This window comes from Pomacea canaliculata, linkage group LG3 (assembly GCF_003073045.1).
Source record: "Pomacea canaliculata isolate SZHN2017 linkage group LG3, ASM307304v1, whole genome shotgun sequence".
NCBI classification, from domain to species: domain Eukaryota; kingdom Metazoa; phylum Mollusca; class Gastropoda; order Architaenioglossa; family Ampullariidae; genus Pomacea; species Pomacea canaliculata.
This window is the reverse complement of record NC_037592.1, coordinates 7,896,464-7,920,629: the sequence shown is the minus strand read 5'-3', so window position 1 is coordinate 7,920,629 and position 24,166 is coordinate 7,896,464. Positions and strand designations below refer to the sequence as shown.

The following is a 24,166-nucleotide window of genomic DNA, read 5'->3' as shown; positions in this document are numbered from 1 at the left end:
CATAAACATACTACAGTGGGATGGGGAAAAAAAAATGCAAACTGTATGGCATGAGAAACAGCCAATAAGACAAAGAAATACTACACTTTTTGTTTTAAAACATCAACAGTTGAGAAAGGCAGAGATGGACAAGACCTCGACAAAATTACAGCAATCTCAGAGTTCATGTAAGCATGTTATCTCCCTTCTTATCATACATCTGCTGCCATCTGCTCAGCTCTCAATGGACCTCTTCCTTGATTTTGAAGTTATAATTCTGAAACCCCCTAGACCACTAAGAGTTAAGTATTAGTCTCATGGGGTATTTTCTATACATACTGTGGATATATTTGTGTAAATGTGTGTGGTTGGAGGGAGGAATGGAAAAGTTGGGGGTCTAAGTAAGTATATAAAATATTGGAGACAAGGAAGAATATCTCAAAAAGATAAGTAGTACTTACGTAGCTTCAAGTCTACTTCTGGGAAGTCATCAAAATTGGATGTATCATCAATTCCCTTCACCTCCACTGGAATCACTGCAGGTCGCTCACTGTTTAACAGGTAAAAATACATATATATCTATTGTGAAAATAGCATGAATTCTCTACTACTCCTGTAAAACAAAATCATTTTTTAACATTTTAGGTTTGGTTTGAGAAACCAAAAAATACAGATTTTTAATGCAAGTCTGATGAATATTCCCCTACTTGCTTGGTGTACTCATACTTTTGTGTGTTTCTTAAAATTTAAATCAGTAAAGCAAATTTAACACGAACCGAATGTGCTCCCAATCCACTCCATTAAAGAAAGAGTGCGACTTGATGTCTTCTGGTCCATTGGCACCAATTCTATGCTCAGGATCACAGCAAAACCTGAGGTAGCAGACAAAAATTGAATCAAAGATGCCAGGTAAAATGTGAATACAAATCTGAAAGAAAGTTACTATTTACATGAAACCTTTGTGAATAGTACACACCATAGCATCTGACAAGTGTGTTATATAGATGCTGGTGATTAGGTTTTCCATGAACAGAAACAGTAATGTCTGTGAAGGTGTGTGAGCTCGCATACTGTGGAGGCACAAAAGAACAACAAAGTTTATATGTGGACGTTGAGTGAGAAAGTGAAAGTGTACATTTGCTTGTGAGAATCAGTGCTATCATTTAAAACAGTGGTTCAGACTGCAGTCCACTTTACTCAAGTAAAAGTTACGGCGCATCACCAAGGCCAACAATCACTTTGTACCGTTAAATTCAAATTTAAACTGCAGCATGTTTCATTACAATTCAAAAACTAAATGTACTTCTGTGACAGTAGTATAGTAATAAATTTACACAAAATTACATACTATGAAAAGTTCTTTATTAATTAAAATGTTAATGCAATGAATGTAGTTGTTTTTGATGAGAAATTAAGGTGATAATATCTAGAACAATGTTGGAGAGTTTCAACATGACGTCACTTTCCACATTTTACCGGCTTCTCTTATTTGTTTTCAGTCCCAAAAGTATAAAAATCCACTCGCAACAGTAAGTTATTAGAAATGGCAGTAGATGCTTCACAGCGATATCAGCAAAAGTCCACCATACTCAGATCGTACATAAAAATTAAAAATAAGGACGGGCACTGCGTTATTAAGGGTACCAGATGACGTGGTTAAATGTCACAATGCTCACACTGTGACGTAAAGACTTAGTCAGCCACATACCACTTGAACTTCGAGAACCACTGATTTAAAAGACTAAATAGGTACCTTTGAATAAGATCTCGTGCTTCATTGGAAATTGGCATCTCTGGTGGAAAAATTAATGTTTCTCGCCAGTTCATCACTTTACGATATGTTTCTTGAGGGTTTTCAGAACAGAAAGGAGGATAGCCTGCAAGAAAAGAAAAATAAGAAAAATGTTGTCTTTACTACTATGATGTACTTAAAAATTAAATTACAGGAAAACACTATTAAAAATTGGAATAACAAACATTTATCCATGTTAGCACACACACACACATATATACACACAAATTCAGATGTATATATATCTGTAAGTACATGCAGATGTTTATCATGTGCATACACTGCCGTAACAAATGCCATAACTTAATTAGGTACCTGGAGTGAATATTATAACATTCAGCGACCACCAGTGTCATCTAAATAACATAACATACCTATCAGCATCTCATACATGATGACACCCAGTGACCACCAGTCACAGGAGCTGGAATACCCAGTCTGCATGAAAACCTCAGGTGCAATGTAATCTGGTGTTCCCACCGTCGAGTAAGCCTGCAATAACATACACTTCTGTTATTATATCATGTACCTCCGAGAAAAGGGTATCAAATGGTTGAATGGCAAAGAAAGAAAAACTATGTGTGTGTAAGGGTGGAAAGTGAGATCTATGCATGTACAGGAATATATGTGTACGTGCAAGTAAACTAAGACAGTGATGAGGAATAACAAGAGGTGACTTAAGAATAACAGGATGAATAGGCTGATTGGGCAGAAACAAGATGACCACTTAAGAAGCCTGCACTTGTGCAAATGGACTTTGCTACAAAATGACTTCTCACCAGTTGTCTTCGATTGCGTTTCCAACTCTCAGCTCGTCGTTTGGAGTCCATCGGATTTCCATTGGCTGCACAAAAATCATTATCAAATCATTTTTCACATCTCTTTTTTCTTTATACATATAAAAAAAATTAAGCTGAGGTAACTGCAGACAACCTTGTCAGCTTTCCCACAAACAAAACTTTCTGCAAACCTTTCAAAGCTTTAAAGTAAATTATTTTCCAATACAACAAAAAAACAGCGTACCAAGTACTTATGACACTATAATTCAAAGCTGCTCTCATACTTATTTTTTGTCTGTAATCATAAACCCCCAACCCTTCTATATCCCTTAAAAAAAGTTTTGAAACACTGGAAAGATATGATGTCAGTCTCAGTGAAGTACAAATGGTTTTCACAAAGGTTCCAAACATAAAAAAAACAGGAGTCTGTGACCTACTGAAGTCTCTGCTGAAATCTCCAGCTTTAGCTTGTGTCAGGTCCTTGTAGAACTCTGTTCTATGAGATTTTTTCAGGCCGGTGCAGAGACCAAAGTCAGACAGCTTGATATGACCCTGCACAGCAGAGGATTAGAATGAGAAATGAGATATAAAGGAAACAAATATTCTCACAAGTTTAGGAAAATAACAACAAACAGCTAATAAAATGATTCTATAAAAATTTATAAACTATATCAATTCTTTATCAAAATGGTTTGTCCCTTAAATGGCTGATCCACCAAATCTCCAGCTGTAGATGATAAATGGCCAATTTAACTACCAACATCTGACCAACAACTGGAAAACTTGATGTCATAAGTGTAATTATGTAATTATGTGCGACATGTGCTTGCCAAGTCACAGGAAAGAAAGCAGGTGAGGTGCCAGTGACAAGAAACTAATTGCTATCCTGTTATCACTCATACAAAACCTCAGGTACAGTTTATAATAGTATGCTAACAGGACTGATTGTCTCAGCAAACACGTCATTCATCACCCAAGATTGTAAGCCTTCATTTGTATTGCTGTATATAAATATATTGCTTCATACAATTCTTTACCATACCTTGGCATCTAAAAGCAAGTTGTCTGGCTTTATGTCACGATGAATGAAGCCGAGTTTGTGAATGGAATCAATGGCTAAGACTGTCTCAGCAACATAGAACTGCGACTGCTCCTCAGATAGCGTGTCTTTCTTCATCAGCAGTGTCATCAGATCTCCTGAAAAATAAAGTCAGCAATACTGCATAGGCTCTTTAACAGCAGCATCTCAGTGAAAATGACTACTGCACAGGCTCTTAAACAACATCTAAGTAAAGATGTCTATAGCATTTAAAATAATAAATAAGACAAGAAAATCATTTGCTACATATTTTAAGACCCCTTCACTAACGATCAAGGAAATATCATCTCCAAGCACTTGCTATTTTAGACATTTTGGCCTGGAAACTTTCATTTCTTTTGATAAAGATCACATGACTCCTGGTTTAAGTATGTCTCACAAATTGCCGTATAATTCTACTCTTTCAAATTATAAGTGTCACAAAGTGAAACCTGAAGAAGAGATATGTACAGAGCTAAAAAAAAGAAGACGTTAAACACTATCAGCTTGCTCACCTCCAGGTAAGAATTCCATTATAAGGAAGAGATTCTGAGCATCCTGGAAGGAATAGAACATCTTTACTACCCATGTGTGGTCTGCCTCCACTAAGATATCCCTTTCGGCTCGAACATGTGCAACCTGTTCAAACGAACAAAAGGGCATGTTAAGATTAGTGATGGATGCAATTTCAGGACCATCTTAGTGATATTTAAGCAAGAAACCGTTTTTCACTAAATATAATATTACGGTTCGACCACAGCCGAACAAACAGAGAAGCTACATTAAATGACAGTTTTCAAGACTCCATAATTTTTTTACTAGCTAAAGTAGTTCACATGTATTACGTATTTCATCCACTGGAAACAATCAACTCCCTACAAGATCTACTAGAGTGCAAGACAGCTTTTCCTTTTTGGGGGGGTGTCAAATCTCTGGTTTGACCCAAGTACAAGATTGTATTTCCCCAAATCTGTGCACACACTCCATAAATATCTGTGAAAATGGCTCCAGCACTTTTGCTGGTTGCGGACTTGAAAGTGCAAATGTATCCTGGTGCACAAGACCGCCCCCAAACCCATCAACACCCACACATACAATGGCTGGAGTTATACTTTGACAGACCTTAAATGTCTGTAATTAGAAAAGGAGAATTTTGGTTTGGGGTGGTGGAGTACATAATTCAGCCTGTCATGTATTGCCTTCATTAATCTCATTCTCTCTCTCACACACACACACATGTACACTATGAGTGAATGAAACAGAGAAAAAACCCCACAAGGGGCAGAGAGCTAGGATTGATGGTATTTGTGCACTTGAATATCTGAACAGAAATACTTCTCAAGACCAAATTTCCTTAACAAGATTGAGTCTGGTTACAATAAAGCAAACATGGTATTTGCAGTACAAAAAGGCCTTGCTTAAGAATCCTTCACCTCGATGTTTGCTTTTGCAAACTGTTGGAATATGAGCTGTGATTGCACCTGTAGCCCATCCATTTTACTTCATCTTAATTGCCTTTAAATCTCCTCAGAAGTATTTTTGTAAGCAGAAATGATCCCACCATGTGCAGTTTGGCATCTTCTCATCCAGATAAACCACTTACATCCATCTTCTTTCCTCTTTCCCACAAGAATCATGTTGTACATGTTGTACCACCATCCCATCACCTCAGTCTCACACACACAGCAACACACCGTGTCCATCATACACATCCTACTGCCACTTGAGCGAAAATACGAACAGCGCAAGATCCAACCTCACAATCATCATCTTTTTATACTTAGAAAAAAAAAAAGGCAAAGTCTTCTTTTTGTTTTTGTTTTTTGTTTTCACCATACTTGCTGTCTTATTTCCTTATTCATGCATTTACCATCAATCAGTAGGGCACACTCTGATTTATTTTCTAATACAAGCAGAAACATAAGCTGCATTGCATACCTGGTCTTTCTCCAGCATGTCAGCCTTACGTAAGATCTTCATGGCATATACATGACCTGTGTCCCTCTTCTGTACAAGGCGCACCTACACAAAGGAGAACAAACATAACATAATAAAAGAACAGACAAATGTTGTATTAGAAACCGCTATCATGTGAAAAGTGCATTAAGGTTAAAATTATTCAATATAGTCAACGTTTATGAAAGATTGTCAGATTTAACAAAATAAGTACATTAAGACTGAATGCATTACCAAGTTGAACGCTGCATAATTCCACGTAAAACAAATTCACAGTTTTATTTTTCTGCTTAAATGTAAATTTGCCTTATGACTAAGAAAATTACATATGAATGTCAGAGCTGGTTTGAAATGTCTGAGCTTGAAAATTATTGCTGTACAGATGCTACCCTACTTAGGAACAAGTTACATTCCAAGAAAAAGTTTGTAACGTAAATTGTTCTTAAGTCATTATTTTGCCATTTAATAAAATATACTGTAATAATAAAACTTTTATTATTTGTCAGTCAGTGTTTCATTAGTGTTGGGGTAGGCGCCGTTGGTGTATAGATGTTGAAGGCACTGCTCCTCGTGGGTTGTCACAAGGCAGAAGAATGTGCGCAACTTGTAATTTGGATTCGTGGAAGGATTGCAAAAAATAATATTAACTACATAGCATCTATTTGTATGTGTTAATGTTCAACAAAACTTTTGTAACACACCACCTGGATTAGCTACTATAGTTGTCAAGTAACCATTATTGCAACAGCGGTCAGAATCACACAGCAAACAACATATGTCAGTCTGTTAAGTAAAAAACAAAAATTCATCTTGCATGCTTAGTTCCTGATAAAAGAATATGCATGTGTAGAGGCGCTGGAGGGTGGGGGAACATATAAATAATCCCTACACCGATGGATAACTTAAAGCACATAAAAATCAACTGTGGTTCCATAAGGTAGTCCTTTGTTCGTGTCCCCTGAGACAACAGGTTCAGTGATATTTTTATCCCTTCAATCAATGATTCCTTAAGAATTGAGGTGATTTACTTCATAAATATCGCCAGGAATGTCACATAGCTGCTTAAAAGGTTAACGTCTGCCGCACCCTCTTTGCACTTGCTCTCTAGCAATATAAAGAGGAGGGCTGCAACTGGCTGGCAGGATGATTCTGGTCATAGAGATTCCAGCCCCAGAGACCATGAAGTGCCTCTTATTTAAAAAAAAACCCCAAAAAGCACAGAATAGGCTATGAAATTACAAACCATGAAATAATGAAGACTGGTGTAAAAACTACATGAAATGTTTATTTGACGAAGTCTCTGGAGAATTATGTGAAAGACATGTGATAATGTTTCCATGACGACTGCACTCTGTCCTTTCTCTCACCTCTGTCCATATCACGAAGTACCTTCCTTTTCAGATAATGAACCATGTTTCTGCACTCAAATTACAACTTGTTCACCAAGTTTAAAAACTGCCTTTCGAGGTAATCATGGTATACCGGGGACCGCACGCTGCTCTGGGCCGTATTCATGAAGTGAAGGTAAGGAGTTATCCCGGGGATATAATGGACAGGTGTCTTGCCTCCGTACTTAAACAGTGGACTTCTCTGATAATGTTTAACACTCGAACCGTATAGTTATAAAGCAATGGGAAAAGAAACATAAAGCAAACTTCGCAGGGTTTGGAAAATGCGTCGTAACTATGGAGACAGATGTTTGTCCTTAGCTTCCCCATTTTACCCTTGGGCAGCGTCTCACCCTGGCTTCAGGCCGACCTCACTAGCCGAGTCACGCGAGTTGGGTGCGCGTGTACTTCCGTCAGCGGGTGGGCTGAATCCGCAGGTGTTTCACGACCGCAAGCGAGGTGTACTCTCGCCAAGAGGCCGTCATTTCACATTCGCATGGCAAAACTACTTGCAGTTCAGCAGCTAGCTCTCTCTCTCCCCTGCTTTGTGGTTATCACAACTCTGGCTCGTGTACAACACCAGGCCACTCCCCTTTGACCAAAGAGACTTTATACTGTCCTCGATATTCTACTAGCTGCCGCGCTGACTGTTGGCCCTTGGGGTCAGCAGGAAGCCCAACCTTTAGGTAGGACTCTTGTATTTGTCACCTTCGCGCATCTGACGGCGGTGGCGTGACTGAGGTCGAGATGGCAAAAAACGGGAAGTTGTTTCGGTAAACAAAACAAATGATGGATGATGGTGGGTAGGTTACGCTAGGGAAGCGTAGGCAAACCTTGGCTTTAGAAACCCGCTCTTTCTCCATCATACCATCCCACCTTCCGTGTGTGTGTGAGAGAGAGAGTGCGTGTGTCTGTAATCATGTGTAAAGCGACCAAGCAAGCGAGAGAGGGAGTGGTGCCAGGAGCTCCCAAAGGGAGTGGACAGAGGACAGGATGAAAAGAGAGGAACACTGATAGACATCTACGAGCGAAATCGCCGATCTCTCTCAGGTTTGGCAGGCTTGGCTCAAAGAAGCCAATACTTTCATGTAAGGGTCTCCTGTCGTGCCGAGCTGGACGCTGAGTCACGCACCGCAGACCCATTCCTCCTCCCCACCACCACCTTCCTGCCACACAAGCCCGCCACCTTTCAGACAGCTAGTTCAGGCGTTCCGAGAGTTCGTCACTAGGGCGTGGTGGAGACTCTTGTTTTCCTCTCCTTGCTCCGGTTTCGTCTGCTTGAGACCATTGTTTCCTCGCGTAAAGCCAGCTTCAGGGGCCGGCATGCCAGTGAACCACCTTCACCAGCCGCCGTATCATCATCATCCACATAGCTTACATCCCGCCCGCCTAGCAGGCTGGGCTAAAAATATCTGACCCAGACGCCAAGTGGACCAAACTGCCTTTACTGGAGGAACGCCGGCATTCTTCGCCTCCAGGACAAAAGGTTACTTGCGAGCCCCCCGGCCTGGTCTTAACTTTCCTGACTGCCTTGCCATTTTGAAAAAAAAGTCAATGAGGACAAGAAGGTCATGAGCCTGCAGGAACGTCTACCACAGATGTCGTTCCGCCGGCGGTCGAGGTCACGTGGTCGCGTCACCTGCATCCTTGTAGCACGTATCGCGTGCATCAATGAACCAGCGCTGTTGTGTTACAAAGCCACCTGCCTGCGTGTCGTCTGCATCCCCCATTAGAGAGAAGGAAGTATCGAGCGACGAACCCGGGATGTCAGTGATGATCACCTGCGCATTGCAGGTTTTCTACCTTCTATCTCCTCCTCCCTATTTTTCCCTGGCCCATTCTGTGTCGTTTGGCCCCGGGTATAGATACTCACACCATGTTCCGACCCACTCACTACTTGAACTGTTTTTCCCTGTCCCATCAGCTTTATTCATTTATGTTGTATCTAGAGTCTATTTTGTGCCACAATGTAACTCTGTCGGACCGAGAAGAACGTGCATGAATAATGAAGTCGCCGTCCCGATCGTTATACTCTAATGACAACCACGTGGTATGTTTTTTATGGGGGGTAACGCAAGAGTGAGAGTGAGTGAGAAAGATATGGTGTGGTGGAAGAAAGGTAAGAAAGAAAGGTTGAAAAACGATGCAGCGGTCAGCAAGACACGGAAAAGCAGGAACCACTGGCCGATGACAACTTCCACTCCTGCCTTTTACTTCGTCTGGAGCTTGTCTACGTCCTGTTTGCCCGCAGACACCAAACCTGACGTTCGGTGTGGTTGCTGGAATAAGGCGGCGGTCAAAAAAAGTTTATTCGGGTGGTAGGCGGTTTAATTAGGTTTACGTAGGTGCGAGTTTTATGAAGGTTTATGTAGGTGGGAGGTTTATGCAGGTGGTTTATGTAGGTGAGGGTGGAGAAGTGGGCTGCTCCCACGGGAAGCGAGGTCGTTGCGCAGTGTCCCTGACGTCCCTATTTACGACATGGAAACTAATGACGTCCCTGGCGTCACTCTCCAAGCTGGCGCCTCGTCTTGCCAACGACCTCTTGTCCCAGCGCTATTCCAAGGTTCTGATGTCTCACACGATCGATCGCCTATAAATCGATTTCTATAAATAACCGTTTGCCTCTCTACAACTTTATTGTAGCCACCTCTCCGCCCCGTCTTTGAATGACTGACTCTCTTTGGTTATTTTGCAGCAGGGAAGTCGGTTAGGAAGCATGCGCTTGACCTCCCACATATTAAGAGAGACAGAGGGTGGGGAAGGGAGAGATGAAAAGTCTGACGCTCTAACTGGTGGTTTTTTCCCCTACTTCCTTCATGCAAAGCAGAGAGAGAGAGACGGAGCGATACAAATCCAAGTCGATAAACTACTAGTATGACTCATCCATCGAAGAAGCCGATGTTCCAGAATGCAACTAAAAAAGCAACAGCAGGTCGGCCGCCAGCTTGAGCTGCCCCAGCCTCCTCCAAACAGCCCGCGTTCAGTGGTGGCGGCTGTGGGCTGGAGGGTGAATATTGGAAAGTCGCCGTCAGGAGGACTACGTCAGCTCCGCCGGGGTAAACTCTGTGGGTGTGCGGGGTGGGGGTCCTGGGCGCCTGGCAGCAGGCTGTTGTGGTACTAACGATGATAAACGACCCCGGACACCCACAGCAACCTGCAGGCTCCATGAATACGGCGACGCAGGCGACAAATCAATGAGCCTTGAAGCCGCCGACAGCGGCTCCTGATGAACAGCTGAAGTCGTGATTGGGTGATGATGGCGCGAGGCTCCTGCCTCAAGCCCACCCTTTCCCTAATCAGAAAGAAGCAAAGCAGCTCTGTCGTAGTACATGATATTATTTCAGGCACGGTGGTGGTGTTGGAGGGGGGCACAGTATTAAGAAAAACACTCAAAGAAAGAGGGAAGATGGTGTTGCCAAACATGCTTAATGTCAGCTGCATCTTAAAGACCATCTGTGTCATCCGCGGGGCAGCCAGAGAATGTCAAGTGATGGCGTCATCGTGCGGAGACGCGGAGGCGTCGTACAACAGCTGATTTCAAGTATGGGACCTTCAATGCTCCGATTTTTTCTTCCCACGAAGCAATTTTCATCTCTTACTCTTCTGGAATGAGATGCCTGGCCACAAACAGACCATGAACCTGTCTTCATGCGGCGCAATAAAACAGCAAAGGGGGTAATGAACACAGACAAAAACGTGAAAGGTCAACAAAACAAGCATGCGCGCGAATGATCTCTATAAGGAGCAAAAACATTTACAAATTCTCCAAAAAAGCACCAAAAAGTGGTAGCGGCGATAGTGATAGACCACTGTACAGACTGCTCAGTACTTATACACCTCAAAGAAGGTGACAATGGTCCCACTGACTGCATGCGCATGATTTAAGAAAACAAGGTAGGTGCACAAGACTTTCCATCAGGTGGTACTTATTTCACACCAGCGCGGTAAGCCATTCACGGAGCTTAGGACTGCTCTACCTGCCAAAACAAACCCCGACCTCGGAACGCCGCAAGGTGTCTTAACACCTCTCACCCACCATCGCAGTGGATCCTGCCAGACTTGCAAGTGGCTGCTGCTGCTGCTGCCGCATGGGTGCACATGCACTGACCTTAAATCAATTGTTAGCCTGTGATGTGAAAGTGTTCCGTATTGCGCTGGTAAGAACCACCTCACGTGGGCGCGAAAAAAACTGCGCCATTTCCCTTCTACTATCCTCCCATCTCCGTCCCTTCCAAACACTTTTTTCTGGGGTAAGAATATGTCTCGCACCTTTTGATCAGCCAGCGAGGCGCCTGCAAGTACCGCGCGTTCAATCAGCGCTCCTATCGTTCTCCTGCACGCGCCTGCGGGTTTGTAATCGAAAGGCGGGCGGAAGAGGGGTGTGGAAGAAGGAGTCAATGTCCTCTCCTGTTCATCTTCGTACTTGGAATGCAATCTCGTTCTATTGACTTCTGATGATGCAGAGTGTTTGGTGGCGCTCATGTACTCGTCACGTGACCAGATGCTGGTTTCGCGAGAACTCTAGAAAAAGTCTGAAGTCGCCGCTCTCAAATTTGCAAGTCGGACTATTCAGACTACAAACGATGTTAAGACGAAAAGCGGTGAGACTTGAGTTTAAAGTTATGTTATAAAATCAGACCTCACATGAAACCACCCCGGGTGACACGTGACAAGGGAGGGAGGGGAGGCAAAGCAAGCGCTGTTTTTGTTTGTTTATACCGGAGTTAGTGGTAGGAAGAGGAGGTGAGTTTGAATAAGGAGTTTGTCATTAGCTTTCTTCCTCATTGAGCGAAGGGTCCCGTTTATCAACTACACATTTTATGGGCTCTTCAACCGGTGAGGCAAGCACACACGATCGCTCAGTGTCACCCCAGCCCAGGAAATGGCATACTTCGAGAGTCCAGGTGGGGCCGATTTCTGAGGTGGTGTTAGGGGGTAGGGGTAGAAGGAGCTTTACGTTTTGGACGCAAGGTTGATGAAAACAATTTTTCCACTCAGGTCAGCTTGCCAGGTGTCACGACAGTATAGGTGACATCACAGGCTGCGCCCTCTGCAATGATGTTTGTGATCAGGCCTCTAACAGGCGAAGATGTGCACGGAGGTATCAACCTCACTCTATTTACAACGACGTTAGACAGGCACGTGAGAGATTCAAACTAAATCAAGGGGTTAGCCAAGTTCTCCCTACATCACTAAGTATACAACCGGTAGCGTTCCTGTCTCCCGCTTTCTCGTGATCTCAAAGAAGTCGCTGGCTGGGGTTGGGGTTGGGGAAGTGGCGCTTTCGTCTAACCCCAGATTACAGTTTGCTAAACAAAGAAATAAAATACGTTGTCATCAGCGAAGACCACCTGGATATGTTCTGTTGTCCTATGCCAGGTCGCTTTCAATCTCCCAACTGCGATCGTCGAAACGCTAGCACCGTGGACCAGGTGCCATGCAAATTCGACTCCGAGAACAGTGAGAACGAGCACTCTGAAGTGGACAAGATTGGAGAGACAGAAAATACCTTTCTTATCAAATGCTTCCTCCTACGTGACGAATTAGAATCCCTCTGTTTTCATTCGCGGAAGAATACGAAACACATCGGCCTACGAGAGCCGACAGGCAGCTGTGTTTTAGCTACGAATGTTTGAAGACCTAAATTTTGAGCGGAACTGATTCATAGAACGACAGTATTTATAATTTAAGCTCAACTTACAACTTACACGACTGTTTCCTTAAAGCGCTCAGTCACAAACACATCATCAGTCGTATCTTTATCCACCACAATGCTACAAACAACTGACAGTGTGCCAGTATAGGAGAGTAATTTTCTTCTGCTTTCCTAATGGCAAGTGAGAAGGCCGATGTTTAAAGGCCTATATCTTGAAAATTAAGTATAATTATGTACTCATATTTTGAGAATTATTATTTTGAAATGAACTTTAAATGATCGCTAAGAAAAAATGTTGTACTCGTGTCGTCCTTTAAATTTGGGATAGGAGGCATGTGTCTGGGGAACATATGTGGGTTATCTGCATGGATTTTTGAGAAATACTATTCTTCACTTATCTTTACTTTCATTAAAATATAACGTCTGATCGACCTTTAACCTGTCAGCTGTAGGCGCACGACAGCGAGTGGCGCAAACAATACAAGTTGTTGACTTTGTACACTGTGTGTAGTGCGTGTGCGCGCTCGCTTGCGGTCAGCCCTCTATGCTAAGCTTACCCGCTAATATGTTTGTGCATGCTTATGTAGGTAATATGTGTTGTTTCACCATGCAGTGGTACATAATATAATATAAGGGTTAGAACTCAAATGTGGGCGATGTAAGTGTTAAAAATGTTAAAAAAATATATATATTGTGTGGGGTGTGTGTGTGACAGCTTTGATAACATTCAGACCGAGAATTCAATCTCTTAAATCTGACAGGAATGTTTGTTTTGAATACATGAACGTCCTTGGCTATGTTTGTCTATGATACACTGCAGCATTTTTTAGGGGGTTTTGTTGGGGGTTTTGGCGGTCTGTTTACCACTTGCTCTAGACCGTGGGTGGGGAACGTCCGGCCCGCGAAATCATTTGGTCTGGCCCTGCTATGTGACCCACAGGTGGGACTTGAAATAAACAGGAAAACAAAACAAAACAAAACAAAACAAAAACAGACCCAAAACAAACAATACAATCTTTTTTTCATAACAACATAAATTTAGACTGTAAATTTAAAGTAAATTTTAAGAACAAGCAAGAAACGTCCATAAGGGCACCGATCGGACGAGACACGTATGCTTCTCGACGGTTCCCCTGCCAGCTTTGCGGTGACTCAGAGGACAGTCAGTGCCAGACAGGCTGGAAGTGTACACGATGTAGAAGTGCTAACCCAATGTGGCCAAACTGCGCCTTTACTAAACATAGTTGGCTAATTTGATAATTCTGTACGGCCCGCGAATGATGCTACATATTACTATCCAAATGTTCTTCGGCAGGAAAACAAGATTTCTCACCCCTGCTCTCGATAAAACAATACTACGAAGAAGAAATGTCGCCCTAAACCTTTAACGCAAAACAAAGGCGGACAGCGCCATCATCTTGAGAAGGTCTTCCATAACAGCGAAAGAGCGAGCGCGCGAGCAAGGGGCGGGTCCAGCTGATAGTGGAAGGAAAGAATGTTGGGCGTGAGGGTGCGAGAGTCGCAGAGAGGATGCGGCACAGAGATAGTGGGGAGGAAGAAAGAGAACAAGCAAGGATGAGAGGGGAGAGACGCTAGCAACATCGCCATTTTTATCTCTTCCCTTCACTGGAAACGTCGCGTCCCCCCATTGCTGTCAGCCCAGACATGGAGAGTACAAGTGTTACACTCTTCTACTCTGTTGCCGAATACCTTCGGGTCAAACGTGTCAAAAGTGATCAATCAAAAGTTGACCAAAATATTGTTGCCAGAAACCAATCCGCGTCCCAGTCAATGAACAAACAAAGACAGGTAAAATGTCTGTCGCGTTTTTTTTGTTTTTTTTTAACCGCTATTCAATCTCAGGTCGCGTCCACAGGTCTCTCCCGGCCTCTCCTGTGCTGCACCAAGTAAACGCTTTGAAAGACCTGGCAGGTCGCTGCCAATGAAAGGCAAACAGCTCGACATGGTTAGGCCCGCAGGCACCGTGGTTTGCGCTACCCTCACCACAAACCGCCATCAATCCAATACTCGTACGTTAGGCGCCCATCCAACCGGCTTGACGGCAGCCATACGAGTGCAAGACGTGTAGTGGGGTAAGAGGATAAGGGTGGCTAGCAGGTTTAAAAAAACAAATATAATAACGCAGTTCGATAAGGCGATCACACTTTTGGTTAGTATGTTCAGTGGCAGTGCCAGATATTTACTGTCTACAAATCTAAGCGACATGAAAGGACAACTCTCATTCATTCTTTGCTGTCCGGTGGCGCATCGGTTTGTCACTTGTCACCACTACAGTAGGTATCGTGTACCCGGGTTAAGATCTCGTCGCAAACACTCTTTACGGGGCCAGCTGTTTTGATTTCACCTTCTTTGATGTTCATATAAAGCACTAATTTCTCCGTGTGTGAGTGATAGAGAGACAGAGATCACAAGTTTCCAAGGTAACATGTCTACAATCAAACCCCACATTAGCCAGTAACTGAGAGATCCTTAACCCCGACCCGTTTACCACAAACATTCGTTGCTTCCTTCAGAACAAACCGTGGGAACAGTAGCTGTCGAGGTCTGACGGGACTTCACCACTTTGAGCCACCCAGTTTAAAAAGGTCACATTTCCCAACCCAACAACCGATCAAAGGATCTCTCGCTCTCTCTTTTAAAGAAGACGTGTTAAGAAAATTTCGTAAATTGAAAGAATTCGAAGGAGACTGTCTCCAGAAAATACACCCTTCAAGGACCGCTCTTTTTATTTTCTTTCTGTATCTTGGTGGAAAAATCTGTATCTCTTGCTTTTCTGGGTGCACTAAATACAATTCAACGTAAAATATGTTTCCGCTCTGATTTGTGATTAATTTCTCAAGGATGGTCAGTGGCTATAATTCCTTACCTCAATCTCCCCCCCCCCCCCGCCACTCAAGACAACCGAAGACTCCCTCCCCGCTCTCTCTCTCTCTCCTCTATTTGGATGTTGCAGCACAAGAATGTTTTCTCGTTCACTCCCTGTCTTTGCGTTTTCTTGCCAAGCAAGCGCGAATGTTTCCACTAGGTGGGAACTGAGAACTTTCAGAATCTCTCATCTAGAGCTCTTTGCCAACCCTTAAGGTCAGCCGACCTGTGAACGGCCATCTTTATACTGTCGAGTTAAAGCGAACACAACCTCATGTCAACAGACTATCTTACCCAGCTATTAAAAAAAAAAAAAACCGCGGTAAACAAGCAGCACGATTTGTAAAATAAATCATTTTAAAAAAAAACAAAAAAAAAAAAACAACCCCACATCATAGATTAAAACTTTGTTAGCTCAAAACACTCCCGTTAATGAAAGCAGACCTCGGGTGTGTGAAGGTAGGCTGTAGATGTAGAACCCGAACATTGTTCAACTCACCTCCCCGAAGGCGCCTCGTCCAATCACCTTGATGGATTCGAAGTCGTCGACGCCGAGCCGCGACCTCTTCAGGCGCAGGAACTCTGTCTCCTTCAAGGCATGTTGTTGTCGCCGCTCGTTTTTCTGCAACACATAGGAACATAGGATTAGTCTTGCATCAAGGGGAAAAGAACTCTGGGGAGTGTTGCCCCGAATAACAAGAAACATATTTGCAGCAAGAAAATAGGGAGCGAGAGAAGTGGGGAGAGAGAACTAACACAAAACACTCGCGTCAGAATAACAATGGAAAGAGGTTTCGTAGCCATAAAACGAAACGTGCGGGGGCCTGCCATTTCGTCACCATTCCATTGGAAGACAATGGGGTACATCTGCTACAAATCACATGTTAATTTTGATGGAATGGTCGCAAGCTCATAGCTTTGTCAAAAATACCGTCTGTAGTACAGACTTAGCGTATAACTCTCTCTCGCTCGTATTTGTACTGGAGAAGTCAGTATCCAAATACACCCAGATCTGAACAAAACGACTTCAAGTAGCAAAGCAAACACTTGTGGACATTTCCACTAAACTAACAAATAAAAAAAAGTGCAATTGAAAGTCTTTAGGAGTTACACAGCCCATGCACAAAGACGAAACAACCTCTCTTTCCAGCACCCTTTCCCTCAGAAATGGTCACTGAAGTCCTCGGAAGAGCTTTCTAAAGAGAAGGAAACTGTACATGGTTAGCATCCTCATACAGTTTCAGCATCCTCTTACACGAGAAGAGCGCACGAGGGAATAGAAGGCCCGTCTTCTCATGACAGTCTGGTGTCCGCGCCAAACGTAAAGGTCCAAGGCGCCGAGCGTCCGTTTCTTCCGAACTGTAGAAGAAACTGAACCTCAGGGATGCTCAAAGAAACTTCTTCGCAACTGTTTAGGATGACAGCCAAGGGCTGAAGGAGGGATCTGGGACGGGGGAGACAGGAGCTTCCGAAAAGCTGCAAGCTGAAAGATTATATGTTTCGCGAGCTGGAGTGAGGGAAACGTTTAGAGAGGAGGAGGACAAGAGCTGTCGCGAGATGACCCACCTGAGGTGGGGGTGGGGGTTGGGAGGGAAGTCAAACAAACAGCAAACTAAAGACGGCGAATAAACACGGCACTTCCCGGCATGCTATGGCGGTTAAATACAGAAGACCGAGTTGTTCTAACGGCAACACGGTGCGTTCAAATTTAGAGAATCGCCAACAACAAACTTGCTCCAAAGATTTCCCCTAGCCCGGGCCGGGAAAAATGCGAAACGGCAAAGAGTCCCCAGCTTTTTTCGACAAACTATAACGGGCAGGCGCCAAGTTCAATATTTATTATGACGGTACGCAGTCCAACACTGCTCGCTCCCGAGTGCCCTAAGCACCGTAAGAGGAACCATAGCACGCGATGGTCTAAGCTCCGACTCTTACTTCACCCTCAGGCTAGGGTGTGTAGGTCTGCACATAAGTAAAATATAACTGGTCCCTTTTTGCTGGCCAGGTTTATGGCACACCGCCATCACTTTTGTGGAACCGTCAAACAACGGCTTCGATGTCACTACCCAATAAAAGTTATTCAACGTGTATAGTTACTGAAGAGAGTGACTGCCACGCTTAGTAAACACAATTCGACTGCAATTCGACAGAAGACTCCGGTGTGTGTGTGTACATGGTCATCAACGAACAAATGAAATAAGGCAGGGACTGGATAGAAACCCGTAACTAGACGCTCCGGCATTAGCACTGTCCTTGCCGAGGTGTTCCTATATCGGGAGGTGGACCCACTAGGGAATACATAAGTATACATACAGACCCTCTAGGGCACTGGGTCCACGTTAAATGAATACACACAGCAATTTTGAAGTGCCTCTCCCTATCGACTGATGCATTGTTTACCTTCTTTTCACACAGTATTCATGCGAGAGTCTACCTTTTGAGGAGGCATGAAAAGGGAACCTGATGATCAGGTCAACAAACGTGCAGCACTGCCAACAAGGAGGGGCGGTGGTTGAGCGCAGTCGAGGGTTTTAACTTTCACCTAGCGGCAACAGCCTGAAGAAGATCGTGATGCGGTCATCGCGTAATTAATAGTGAGCAGAATTAAACGTTTCCTTACACACGTCAAACTGTGTTGATGCGACTATTTTTTTTTTTTCTTTCAAATAACGTTTCCTTACTTCACCATATAACAGTTGTAAGCCCAGTATATTTTGCAAGGTGTAAGAGATAATTTAAATACCTCAACAACTAAAGTGACGTTTTATGTGTCGGTGCGAGCAGACAGTGGCATTTCTTCCCACCCCCCCACCCCCACCCGTTCCTCCTACGATCTATATCGGGTAGACGTTCACACAAAAGTCCGCCATCAACATCAACGTGTCCTCTAATCAACTCTGCCCTCTAGGGTACATGTGTGCGTGCGCACGCACACACCGTGGGACTGTTGGTGACATTTTCATCGATTCCGTCTCAAGGACGTGGTTGTCGTTAACCAGGCGCCGAGATCAATAGCAGCCTTTCGCGCAGACCTCTTTACGGCACCTGCAGACCTGTACATGACGCGCAGACCTATTGACGGCACCTGCAGACCTGTACATGACGCGCAGACCTATTTACGGCACCTGCAGACCTGTACATGACGCGCAGACCTATTGACGGCACCTGCAGACCTGTACATGACGCGCAGACCTCTTGACGGCACCTGCAGACCTGTACATGACGCGCAGACCTCTTGACGGCACCTGCAGACCTGTACATGACGCGCAGACCTCTTTACGGCACCTGCAGACCTGTACATGACGCGCAGACTTTTTATGCCACCTGCAGACCTGTACATGACGCTCGCGCCTCCACACGTACGTGTCAAAGAGAATAAAGTTCGGTCAAGCTTGCGGACTTATCTTTCCTTGATCTTCTTTCTTTTGAAAGGCTTGTTCAGCTTTGCTCCAGATCCGTTTTCACTGGTGTTATTTTTACTTATTCTTTTAGCACTTAACAAACGATTTTATTTTTATTTTTTATTTTGGTAGCACTTGTGTGTGGGAGAGGGAGAGGAAGAAATAAATATCGACAAAAGTATCAACAAAATCTGTGACAGCCATTTTTCACGCTCCGTTTTTAAACCACCCGAAGGCCGTTCCGCTCTGATTAACACACACGCGCGCGCGAAGTCACATCTGGAAAACATAACAATCTGTTTTGCTGGAAAAGGCCGCCACGAAAATGAACACAATATGACAAAAAGCTACTGCGTGTACCAACAATTACGACCTACAACACCACAGCGCCGCGCCTACCTGTTAATTCTGTTTTAACTTGCGTGCGGTATTCAACGATGCAAGCCCTCACCTCAACACCGCAACGACAACGACTCGATGAATCTAAGGGACAGTTTATGTTGCTTTTACAATTTTCGCTGTTTCTTTTTCCTTCAAATAAATAACTAGTGTACACTCTTCTAGGTCCAGGTATTTGAAATTCACTTCCAATTTCATCGAGTGCCGAAAAACGAAAAAGCAAAAACAGGGCCAGGTGAAGTTTGATTCCACGGCGAGATAAAGTCGTTATCAGAATTTCCGGTCAATGCAGCTGCTCCCTGGTCCCAACAATCCTGGCCCATTCATGACAGCTTTCCACGAAACCCTTCATTTCCCAGAAAATCCAGCACAATTGAGGATGTTGATATTAAAGTCGGGACACGATGTAAAAGATAAGTGAAATAATCTTGTGTACAGGGTGTGTCTGTCTGTCTGTTTCTCTGTGTGTGTGGATGTGGGGGGTAGGGAGTAGGTGAGGAAGTGGGGGAGCGGCATTGTACATACATGCAAATTACATTAACAGCTGTCGCTCTGTCTGGCGTCAAAAAAAAAAAAAAAAAAAAACAAACTGCGACGCGCCGTGAGATCAATAAGCAAGATTTACTTCACAGGTCTTTGATGTATACTCTCTCTCATTGTGTGTGTGTTGGTGGGAGGGAGAGAGAAAGAGCGACTTCGTGCTGTTTGTGTCAAAGAGTTCAACAAGGAAAGCCAGAGAATGCGTGTGTGCGTGTCCGAGTGAACCACTGCTAGTTTCTTTCTACCACTCCTCTTCTCTAATCTTCAGATGAGCGTTTACCGAGAGTTCTAACGCCCAGACACACTCAACACTACTCTAGCCAGACTCACGATACACGCAAGCGCACGTGCGACAACAAACGCACACTTTAATCCCAGGTATCAACACCAGAAGACAACTGGAAACTCACACCAAGTATGATCATACATGTTTCCTCAATGTTTGAGTTCAGATAAGGAAAACATGTCGCAAGGCTCGATGCACACAAACAACGACAACAAGAAAATATCCTGCTCGGAGTCACGATTTGCGCTCATGCGCACAGAACAGGAAACGCCCATCAAACCTTGTGACCTTATATATGCACACATTTGTAAATAGGAGTGTTCAATGAGTAGCCCTTCAGCTGCACGCAGGACTTCAAGAGTCTATAAACCTGAACCTTTCCATGGTTTACAATCCTCCGACATGGTTTCGATTGTTCATCGGTCAATACTGCAACAGTATGCGTCAGCATTTTAAGTTTTTCCCTTTTTTGTGGCAGAAAAGGTGAAGTAAAAACCTTGTAAGGTAATCGGGGACTTGGGATAGTATTCATTTAATTCAATCTTTCTCACTCACCGCGTGTGTATGTGTGAGAAAGATGCAGAAAGAGGTGGAGAATAGGAACTGCGATGGGACTGATACAAGAAGATTATGTTTTCATGACTCATTTTTCTGTTACGCAGATTCACACCCATACCCCCGTCAGTTGATTCACAGAATGTGTGTGTTGATAAGGAAGGTGGACCATGAGCAAGATCATGTCACCACTCAAACAAAACTGCGCCCTCAAGACTTTCCTCGGTGACAAACACCATTTGGAGTTTTCAGCCGGTACAAACTGCGGACATCTGAAAGCAAACAGCAGCTGTCCCCGCTATAATGCCCCATAAAGCATTTGCCAAACGACAGTCGCCAGTTCATTAGAGACTGTTTCACATCCCCATGTCACGTGGGACTATCACCGTGGTAAGAAATCTCCCGCGTCATGTGCACTGTGGCTAGAGACTTGGGGCGGTAGTTATGAGGCAAGGGCAAGTCGTTGCCCTGGGGCACTATGGGGAACTCAAGGACAAGAGTCTTCTACACCACAAAAATGTTTCAGCCATAAGGCCATATTTATAAAGCGGTAGCAAAGATTCATTGGGATAAAGGAACACGAAGTAACATCCGAGGGGTCTTCGGAAGTAGGAAACTTTCCTCTTTTTTCCCTGGGTTACTTTACCCCTGGTATGCACCAAAGATGTCAGACAAGCCTTTTACGATGTAACACCAGAGATTACAACGACTGTAAGCATGAGCCGTAGGTCACGTGTGACGCTATTAAAGAGAGCGGGGAAAGGATGAGAAAGGAGGCGAGAAAGGAAAAATAAGAGGAAAAAGAGGATGAGAACATGAAAGTGGGCAGAAAAATGGAGACTGCAGAGGTAAAAGGAGGTAGAAATAGTTGAGAGAAAACAAAAGCAAGCAGCCTGATGATTAGCAGCGCACACACCTCTACGCACACGTGTTGACAACGAAGGGAAAGAACATCTGGCCATGAAAAGCGAGCTGTGGCCACCAACATAAGGGTGCGAGTGGACTGTCATCATTCACTGCACTGCGGACCTCAACGGCTCTAGACGAAAAAAGATGAGACAGCGAAGCTGGAGAAACAACGCTGTTTCCTGGAGTCCTTCCTCAAGCTCTTCCATCTAGTTCAGTAGATGATAAAGCAATCAAGTAATTTATCCTGACAGAGGATATACATATTTCTTCAATTCCTTGTGGAGGTCCAAACTGGACCAATCCGCCCACCTCTCCCGTGCGGATTAATTTGTTGTCAGATCCGTATGTGGCTTGAAGCACTTGGTGCACCGGGACGGTTGGGACCATGAATATTAATACCTGCACTTAAACTAATCATACTGGGACTGGCATTTTAGGATGCTCTGGAGCTTACCTGCACTTACAATAATCACACCCGGCCTGTTGTAACTTGATGCGGTGGAGCTTAATTGTAACTGATATGTTACAAGGAAGGTGCTGTGAGGATGGGATAAAGTAGGTAGAATAATAAGCAACGGCACCTCCTCCCCTCCACCCTTGTTGGGGAACAAATACTCCTTGAGAAATGACTACACGGCCTGCCTGCCACGAGCTTCGGGTTACGAGAAGATTTTGTTGCTGCCTTAGCACTCGCTTTAAAACTACCGCTCAGCCACTCGGTTCGCAGCATATAGACGATGTGTAAAACATGCTAAAGGGCTATAACCAGCATGCTTTGTATTCAGGTGATTGTAATGAAAATGCAGGGAAATAGGGGGACTATACAGTATAATGTCTAGACTGGACAGGGTCTTGCGCAGTCGTAACATCAGGCTTACTACGAAGTGCAATGTGGGTGGTCGGGTCGACGCCACTGTGGGCAGAGGAAACACTAGCTTACGAAGGTGAAGGAGGGGGGGGGGAATTGGTGTTTTACGCCGTGCCAGCAACTATGACTATATCACGGCAAAGCAGTCGGCCCTGTAAACAGAAGCCACACGAAGAGAAAGAACAGCATACCCGAGACGAGATCTGAACCCAAGACAAAACCGGTCAGTGGAAAAGACAAAAGATGGAGATCGATTGTGGACAAAACATTGAGCCTTAACATCCTGCTGCTTGTCCCGGAGTTGTCATCACGGGTTCAACAGCCGTGCTGTTTATCAGAGCTTAACTGCCCCACCTCCAGTCTTTGTTGTCCATAAACGCCGACTTTCAGGCGTTAGTGACTCCAACCGCGCAATTAAAGTCTCTAAGAAAAGATCGTAAACAACTCCTCCCTAATCGACCCAAATCAGCAGACAGCATCTGTGACACACAACCTCAGTTCTATCCTACAGAGGAACGACAAAACAAGGGTTTATTCAAACCCAGGGGAAAAGCAAGTGATTGAGAAGGAATAAAAATAAAATCAGGGTCTGAAAATAGACATGGCGTGGTGGTAATGATGACGATGATAACACCCCTTTATTATGCAAGCTCTATATTTAGCCGGCTACGTGCAACTGCGAGCGGGTCCACACGCACGGCACACCCCTAAACGCGGGTTAACACCTAGCGCTCGGCTTGCCGTGTATCTGACACTCCTCTAGAGCAAGGAAAAAACAAAACTAAACAAACAAACCGAGGGTTAAAAGTTTTCGTCATATTTAATGGAAAGGTTTAAATTCGACGGACACCTTGCAGCGTGTGATCCACTGCTGACCTCTCTCTAGTGTATCTTGGAGGAAGGCGTCAAGTCGTCTGGTTCTCCCTCCGGCATTACTCTATTCCAGGTAGTCACGCCTCTCGAGAGCTTGGATAAGAGCAGTTTAAAAACGTATTACGTCCAGTATGGGCTGCCACTCGAGCATCCCAACGATTCCTGTCCTTCCTTCCAACAGCCGTCATGGCTCAGGACAACCGTGTCCTTCAGCCTCGACTTGGTGGATACATCTACCTCACCAGTATTGGCAATACGTTGACCACAATACAATCAATCTCCCTCACTGGCGCACATTCAAGCTCTCTGCATTGTTGATAAAGGGATGGGGACGGGAGAAGGGCACACAAAAGTGAGGACAAATGAAAGTAAAAAGAGAACTTGTAAATCAAGTTTCATATAAAAAAAAAAAAACTGCCTCCAAACCGTCAATTAATAAAGAGACGTGAACATGCAATTACAGCCTGTATGAACGCCGGGTCTGTGCAGGCGAAAATGCCCGTTGCAACAGTAAGCTGATCGTGATTTCCTTGTTGCCAACAACTGATCAATTTCAAATCAGTTATTATTTTTTTTAAAATACCCTCAATGCTTGTCGTGCACCTCTCCCGAACGACCATCGCGTCTGATAATTACTTCGCCTGGCGAAAGCCCAAATCGGTTTTTAGAAATTGAAGAGAAAAAAAAGAACTAGCCAACACCATTGGCGAGCCTATTTCGACAATGACAAACGACTGGTGAAAAGCGAAACGAGCTGTTCTCGAAAGCGCTTGAAAGTGGGTAATTCAAATCTTTTGTGTCAAGAAACAAGCCACATCATT

At 44.1% G+C, this 24,166-nt stretch overlaps 1 protein-coding gene across 2 annotated transcripts in view; it reads right to left on the bottom strand.

The window, feature by feature from the left end:
• LOC112559390 (serine/threonine-protein kinase 38-like) overlaps nucleotides 1-24,166 on the bottom strand; it is a 53,426-nt gene that overhangs the window by 5,976 nt on the left and 23,284 nt on the right. For both annotated transcript variants that reach the window (XM_025230606.1, XM_025230607.1), the window contains exons 4-13: nucleotides 16,014-16,136; nucleotides 5,567-5,650; nucleotides 4,144-4,267; nucleotides 3,593-3,747; nucleotides 2,988-3,102; nucleotides 2,551-2,615; nucleotides 2,146-2,263; nucleotides 1,733-1,856; nucleotides 756-851; nucleotides 441-529 (exon numbers count right to left, since the gene is read on the bottom strand). In XM_025230606.1, the coding sequence (XP_025086391.1) occupies nucleotides 441-529; nucleotides 756-851; nucleotides 1,733-1,856; nucleotides 2,146-2,263; nucleotides 2,551-2,615; nucleotides 2,988-3,102; nucleotides 3,593-3,747; nucleotides 4,144-4,267; nucleotides 5,567-5,650; nucleotides 16,014-16,136 (1,093 nt within the window). The remainder of the gene's footprint in view (nucleotides 1-440; nucleotides 530-755; nucleotides 852-1,732; nucleotides 1,857-2,145; nucleotides 2,264-2,550; nucleotides 2,616-2,987; nucleotides 3,103-3,592; nucleotides 3,748-4,143; nucleotides 4,268-5,566; nucleotides 5,651-16,013; nucleotides 16,137-24,166) is intronic.